Source organism: Zootoca vivipara, chromosome 2, assembly GCF_965207765.1.
Source record: "Zootoca vivipara chromosome 2, rZooViv2.hap1.1, whole genome shotgun sequence".
Taxonomy (NCBI): Eukaryota; Metazoa; Chordata; class Lepidosauria; order Squamata; family Lacertidae; genus Zootoca; species Zootoca vivipara.
The window spans coordinates 13,209,510-13,216,964 of NC_142584.1; the positions used below are offsets into that span (position 1 = coordinate 13,209,510).

The 7,455-nt window shown below is 49.3% G+C and overlaps 2 protein-coding genes across 2 annotated transcripts; one reads left to right on the top strand and one right to left on the bottom strand.

Moving 5' to 3' along the window:
- Positions 1-916: 916 nt before the first annotated feature.
- Positions 917-1,532, top strand: LOC148686730 (histone H3). The gene has a single exon (XM_088661328.1). It carries the CDS (start codon positions 1,107-1,109, stop codon positions 1,515-1,517), a length of 411 nt encoding a protein of 136 aa, XP_088517454.1. The 5' UTR covers positions 917-1,106; the 3' UTR covers positions 1,518-1,532.
- A 650-nt stretch (positions 1,533-2,182) lies between these two features.
- Positions 2,183-2,712, bottom strand: LOC118079263 (histone H4). The gene has a single exon (XM_035103296.3). The coding sequence runs from the start codon at positions 2,541-2,543 to the stop codon at positions 2,232-2,234; it is 312 nt and encodes a 103-aa protein (XP_034959187.1). The 5' UTR covers positions 2,544-2,712; the 3' UTR covers positions 2,183-2,231.
- Positions 2,713-7,455: the final 4,743 nt, after the last annotated feature.

The following is a 7,455-nucleotide window of genomic DNA, read 5'->3' on the forward strand; positions in this document are numbered from 1 at the left end:
TCGGACGCCATTTTTTTTTTGTTTCATGAGTTTTATTGCTAGAGCTTCAAGCTAGATCGGAGCTTTCCAAATTCGCGGCACGTTAGTGTCGGCTGCAGTATGTAGGTAGTAAAAGTGTTTGCTACCGGTAGTAAAACTGAATTACTGTGTCGCCAACATGAAAAATCTTCCCTGGTTCATGAAGCACTCGAAATTCACCCTGCCATGTAGCCCATCGCTTTTAGCCCCGTATTGCTGGCTGCTGAAGCAAAGACTAGTTTTCACAGCCCTGCAGTTTGATCGGATGACGTTAAGTACTGCAACATCGGGTGTCCTATATGCAACACTTTCCAAAATCAAGGTACACGTCAGCTGGGGATCCACGATCTATTATTAATTTAAGGAAAATGCGGGGGAGGGGGGGGGAGTTCGCAGTAGCCCGGTTTTATTCCCCACCGGATGCTTTCCCACCCGATCGGGGGGGGGGAAGCAAAGTATTACGACCCCTTTCATCACAACAGTTGCTGTAGCAAAGGGCTTCATCCCCTCGCTGTTTTCCTGTAATCAACTTAGTAAAATCGGTTGCCGGTTTCTTTCCTGCCTCCAAAACAAAAAACCGATCAGAAGATGGATCACTTCCGGGGTAGTTTGTAATCAGGCTAGTTAACCAATGTTTCCAAATGGTGATGAAACTTACGTCCCCGCCCCTCGCCCTGCCTTTTGTCAATGGCAGCAGATTGCAACAAAACACTTGAAAATGTCCCTTCAAACGTCTCCCAAACCATAACGCGACCGAATGTGATGGAAATGCCTGGTGCTCCATTGACTTGAATTCAGACCCTCGCAAAGCATGACTCTTATATATCATATCGGAAGCTAGTGGTGTGTGCGTGACTCTACCTTTTCTGATCTCTTATACCGGGGGTGGACGTAACAGGGGAGAATGAAGCAAATACCCAATCGCGAACAGGCCCGGGAATTTCAAATGTTTCCAACGGCTGCATGGCTGTTTTCAGCCAATCAGAACAAAGCGAGCAAGCTATATAAATGGTTCGCAGGAGGCTTGCTCTTTTTATGATTGCTGGTGAGGTGAAGGAAAGAGGAGTTCGCGCTCGTTGTAAGGGGAAATGGCTCGCACCAAGCAGACCGCTCGCAAGTCCACTGGCGGGAAGGCTCCGCGCAAGCAGCTCGCCACCAAGGCAGCTCGGAAGAGCGCTCCGGCCACAGGCGGCGTGAAGAAGCCTCACCGCTACCGCCCGGGCACCGTCGCTCTGCGCGAGATCCGCCGCTACCAGAAGTCCACGGAGCTGCTGATTCGCAAGCTGCCTTTCCAGCGCCTAGTGCGGGAGATCGCCCAAGACTTCAAGACCGACCTGCGGTTCCAGAGCTCAGCGGTGATGGCTCTGCAGGAGGCCAGCGAAGCTTACCTGGTGGGGCTCTTCGAGGACACCAACCTGTGCGCCATCCACGCCAAGAGGGTCACCATCATGCCCAAAGACATCCAGCTGGCGCGCCGCATCCGTGGCGAGAGGGCTTAAAAGGGAGCCGCAGCCTGCCGCTCTCCCTCGCCGCCACCCACCCAAAGGCTCTTTTTAGAGCCGCCACTCCTTCAACAGAAAAGCTGAAGTCACATTTCTGCCACGATTGTGTGCCGCTTCGTCCTTTTGCAGTATATGTCACCTTAGTGTCGCTATAGCCATGTAAAATGAATCTTACTGAGGTGCGACATATCCGAAGAATTGATAAAACTGTAAAGCAGCTTAGTATCTTATAAACAAAACATGAGGTAAGCAGGCCAATGTAGTTGATCGTATAGCAACAGCTAAAGAGAAATTTGTTCCTCGAATCTGCTTTTGTTTTTCATTGAAATAGTGATTCCGCGGTGCAAACGTCCCCAGTCATTTGCATAGCTGCGCCTCTGGAGGGAAGCCAGCTTTCTAGGTTTATTCAGAGTATTCATTCCCCCCCCCCCCGCAACATTTGTACAGTAGTTTTCGCCGACCTTCTGATCAGCAAGCCCCACTCTGTGGTTTAACCCAGTGTCACCTGGGTCCCATTCTTCAAAGGAATACTGTAGTTTAAAAACACAAACAGCTTCCGCCCTCAGTTTGTGGCAGAATTGGGCTTAATTTTTATATACACGATAAAATTGCAGATGCGCACGTTTGCTTCGAAAGCGATAAAGCTCTTAAGTGAGAAAGTGGGTGGCCCTTAAAAGGGCCTTTTGAGATATATTGTATGCAAGATGGCGCTCAGCCTCCGAAGCCGTAAAGAGTACGTCCTTGTCGCTTCAGGGCGTAGACCACATCCATGGCCGTGACAGTCTTCCTCTTGGCGTGCTCCGTGTAAGTGACCGCATCGCGGATGACGTTCTCGAGGAAGACCTTGAGGACGCCGCGCGTTTCTTCGTAGATGAGCCCCGAGATACGCTTGACTCCGCCTCGGCGAGCCAAGCGGCGGATGGCGGGCTTGGTGATGCCCTGGATGTTGTCTCGAAGCACTTTCCGGTGGCGCTTGGCGCCTCCCTTGCCGAGCCCCTTGCCTCCTTTGCCACGACCAGACATGATTTGCTCTTTCCGACGACTGCCCGAAGTGAAGCTATTCGGAGTTGCCGTTCTGTTTATGTATTGTGGAATCGGACCGGAGGGAAAACTTCAGCCTGAAACACTTAGGCTCCACCCCCTTAGCCTCCGATTGGGTGAATGAATGACAGGATAAATCGGCCAATCAAATTCAAACTCGAGATTTGGCGCGTTCCGAGAGCCCTGGGGGTTTCTGCCTAAAGGTAGAGAGTTTCTTTTGAGTTTTTAAAACGTTTGAGACATTTCCACTTACTTAGATTTATCATTTCCCTACCTTGCCGTTATTGAGGCGAAAAACCTAATGTCGCTTATGATAACAAGCAATGTTAATTCTCCCTGGATACAGCTCAGTTTTCCGACGTTACTTATGGTTTGATTTCGAAGATGTCCGTACTAAATGACGTTATGAAAATGCTCTTTGGAGAGGATTATTATCATTAAAAGAGTTGGGTTTAAAAGTCCACCATTAAAAGCAGCTCGTTTCTCTGGACATACACACCAGAAGCTAGATTTTAATAACTGCTTACTTTGTATGTACACTTAGTGGTTTGCTTTAGTGGTTCAAAGCTTATTCCAAAGATCAGCAGTCAATTCCTTTCTAATCTTTCTCTCTCAAAACTCATTGAGGCCAGGAAAGAAAAAAGGGTGGGGGGGGGGGGTAACCCCAACAGGATAGAATTCAAGATACCAGGCTTCTATCGCACCCTACTTTCCAAGGTCTGAAATAAATGCTTTTGCAATTATAACAGCAATAATCACATGCTGCAACGCTAATAGTTTTTATTAAGTTCCAGTATTAGAGTGCAGCAATCCCCTAAGCCCAGAGGTTTTCAATCTTTTTGGGTCCATGGCTCCCTTGACCAACGACAGTCTTTCTGCAGCACCCCTATGGGGCTCAGGACCCCTGTTGTGTTACCCCTTGCCAGCAGAGCCGGCAGCCCCTCGCCCCTTTTCAAACACCCTTCCTTGTGAAGTGTTCCCTCAGCCTCCTGTCCTCTCCCCACTCCTTAGGAGTCTTCTGGGTAGCCGCAGATGCCACCCCTGGTCTCTGAGCGCCCCCGCCCCAAAGAGAGGTGCCTCCTCACTCTGCCCCACAGGGGCCTGGCCAGCCCCTGGGGCACTATTCGCCTGGGGAGAAAGATAGTTGCTATCCTGGCTACAAAGAGGTGTGCAAGCCTTTGGGAGGCAGAGATGTGAGAGGGCATCAGAGGAGGGAGGGAAGGAAAGAGGGACAGAGCCCAGGGTTGTCCACAGCACCCCTGACCATCATTCAAGGCCACGGCACACTGGTTGAAAACCGCTACCCTAAGTACAGGACCCAAAAGAAAACCAACAGAAAAGGAGAGTATCTGTTGTTGTTGTTTAGTCGTTTAGTCGTGTCCGACTCTTCGTGACCCCATGGACCATAGCACGCCAGGCACTCCTGTCTTCCACTGCCTCCCGCAGTTTGGTCAAACTCATGTTCGTAGCTTCGAGAACACTGTCCAACCATCTCGTCCTCTGTCGTCCCCTTCTCCTAGTGCCCTCAATCTTTCCCAACATCAGGGTCTTTTCCAAGGATTCTTCTCTTCTCATGAGGTGGCCAAAGTATTGGAGCCTCAGCTTCACGATCTGTCCTTCCAGTGAGCACTCAGGGCTGATTTCCTTCAGAATGGATAGGTTTGATCTTCTTGCAGTCCATGGGACTCTCAAGAGTCTCCTCCAGCGCCATAATTCAAAAGCAGGAGAGTATCTACATTTGACCAACTGGAAGCCGAGCTGCTCTTTCTATTCAATGGGAATGGGGGTGGGGCGAGCCACTTCATTTGTATTTATATCTACCAACCGAAAGCCCCAGTGATGGAGTTAACCAGACAGCTGGAATTAAGCTGCTTTCGTGTGCATGTTGAGTTAGTATTGTAGAAGCACCCCTAAGGCTAGTATGAAAATTCCTGTGGCAGCTTAAAAACTGAAAGCCCGCTGCATCAAGTGCATGAAATACAATCTGCTCAGTATTGCACACATGTATATTGGGGACTGGGAGGAGGGAGACGTAGCGAAGTGAGTTTAGGGGGAAGAAATAATCATCTACGACCAGGCAGCGACGATCACCTAAAAGCAAAATAATTTCACTGGCCAATTAACAAGCACATTGGTCACTGCCTGTTCCCACTCACTACAATTACCTGTGACCAACCCCTCTAACCGTGTGGACATGTGACTGCCAGGTTAGGATTGCTCCTCGTGTATCTGATGAAGTCTGCGGTCACCCACCAGATGAAACCCATTTGAAAAAGCAGACAAGAAACTTCCTCCATTGCTGGATAGTTAAATGCTGAAGCACTCCGAATATCTCCATCTAGACGTCTCCATGCCACAGGTTCCCTACGTTTTATTTGAGTGAACCTCTGAACTTATTGGAAAGATCTGGCTGAACCCCATGCTGGAACTTACATATCCGTTAGTACAGTGGAACCTTGGTTTATGAACACCTCAGTTTACGAATTTTAGGTTTACGAATGCCACGGACCCATCTGGAACGGATTAATTCACTTTCCATTACTTTCAATGGGAAAGTTCGCTTCAGTTTATGAACGCTTCAGTTTATGAACAGACTTCCGGAACCAATTGTGTTCATAAACCGAGGTACCACTGTAGTTTGGTTGCCATAATATGCCTGACACCTGCAAAGGTTTTTTTTTTAAGGAAGACCCCAAATTTGTCGAGCTTTTTTAAGGAAACCGCCAAAGTTGTTCAGCTTTTTTGGGGGGGGGGGACAAACCCGAATTGTTGAACTTTTGGGGGAAAACTTAACCCAGAAATAGTGATTTTAAGCTTTTAGAACTGTTTCCGCTGCATTTTCCATCACGTTGCCATACGTCCGGGACATGTCAAAAACCAGGACATGTCAGCCTGAAAGTGACCCTGCTGTTGCATAGTCTGCTCTGAACTCAGGCTGGTGGCAGAATGAGAGATATTAAACTGGATTAATAAATATTACTAAATAAACCGGATTAAAGTTATTAGACTGGTTAGAGTGTGGTGCTGATAACGCCGAGGTTGCAGGTTTGATCCCTGTATGAGACAGCGTCATATTCCTGCATTGCAGGGGGTTGGACTAGATGATCCTTAGGTCCCTTCCAACTGGACAATTCTCTGTGGGTCCTGATGGTAAAGATTTCAGTGCATCTCAGCTGAAGGAGTGGCTTTGGGGGACAGGAGCTGAGAAAACTGTTGCTCTAAGTCAGCCATGAAAATGTTAGCATACACGGATCAAAAAGCATTGGCCTTGCGGTCCTTGCCCTCTCAGATTCCCCCTGCCCCACAGTCCCCTAGTTGTTCAGATTAGCTTCCTTCACCCAGCCACACTTTTTGCCTAGGTTTTTAGCAGAGCCGCCTTTGCCATTGGGTTTACTGGCGCGTTGCGCCAGGGTGCCAGCCTCTCAGGTGCACACCGATGAGTGCAGGAGCTGCGTGGCTTTGCCAGCGGCCTCCCCTTTCCTCCTGCATGCCCGCCAGCTGGTGGACATGCAGCTTCCTTTCCAAGCTCCACAGAGGCTTGGGAAAAGGGTCGACAACTCTGGAAAACGGGGGGGGGGGGCGCCGGGGGGATCTTTGCACCACAGTGCCGGATATGCTTAGGACGGCCCTGGGTTATAGTTCTCTTAAGACTTAATTCTTTGTCACTCGCTTGCCTTTGCCCTCTCCCCAGTCAAAGACGGTGAAGCAGATCCACAGACCTTACCTTCCAAGTCCCGGACTGCAGAATCCAGGACCGGCAGCCGTGTGACATGGGAAGTTGCGTCGACGTAATTTCCGGTGTCGCTTTGCCCTTCTATGGGCACCAAAAATGGCCACCGCCAGCTTCAAAAGTAGCTTCTATGCATGACCGGAAGTGCGTTGACGCAACTTCCGGTGTCGCCCCGCCCATCTATGGGCACTAAAAATGGCCGCCGCCGACATCGGAAGTCGTGTCTACGCACTTCCAGTCATGCGTAGATGTGACTTTTGAAGCCAGTGGCGGCCATTTTTTGTGCCCATAGAAGGGCAAATCAGGGGGGGGGGAAGGCCGCCGGCAGGAGAAAATAACGGAGAAAAACGGGAGACAAAGTGATACGGGGGACCACCGGGAAAAGGTAAGTAAAAACGGGGGTTTCCCGGGGAAAACGGGGTACTTGGCAGCTATGCCACAGACCTAACTGGGGTCAATGGGGAAATTGCATGCTCCAGCCGCCGACACAGTTGCACTGCCTTTTGCAGCATGCAGTAGCACTGCATTATGTCTTTGGGGCATGGCAATTTAGAGCTCATTTGCCCCAAAATTAGGGCAAGGATTAATCCCTTAAAGTTTACACAACCTTCATGACAGAGCAGTAATTGAAACAATGAAATACTTTGTTTGCCTTTTATTTTAGGTGTGAGGAAATTGCTCTGAGGCGTTTGTTTGTCACTGGTTGGGTTTTTCTAATCTGGTCTACTTCCTCTTCCTTCACTAGCAGTTTACACAGACATTGAAGAGGCACAGCATTTCCTGAAAGCAGCTGTATACCAGGTAAAGGTTTTGCTCCCCAAATGTCTCTTTATGAGGCATAGGAACAGGGACTGTGAAAAATATTGCCATGATTAAGAAAGGATAGACCACCCCGCAGGCTGGGTGGGTCAGGCAATTTTGAATTTGCAGAACCCATCTCTGAATAGGATTATCCAATAACCTGTAATCTAAAGGTAAAGGGACCCCTGACCATTAAGTCCAGTCGTGACCGACTCTGGGCTCATCTCATGTTATTGGCCGAGGGAGCCGGCGTACAGCTTCCAGGTCATGTGGCCAGCATGACAAAGCCACTTCTGGCGAACCAGAGCAGCGCACGGAAACACTGTTTACCTTCCCGCCAGAGCGGTACTTATTTATCTACAG

Bases quoted from the DNA above. Each gene is read 5' to 3' on its own strand.
- LOC148686730 (XM_088661328.1), top strand. From the start codon at position 1,107: ATGGCTCGCACCAAGCAGACCGCTCGCAAGTCCACTGGCGGGAAGGCT.
- LOC118079263 (XM_035103296.3), bottom strand. From the start codon at position 2,543: ATGTCTGGTCGTGGCAAAGGAGGCAAGGGGCTCGGCAAGGGAGGCGCC.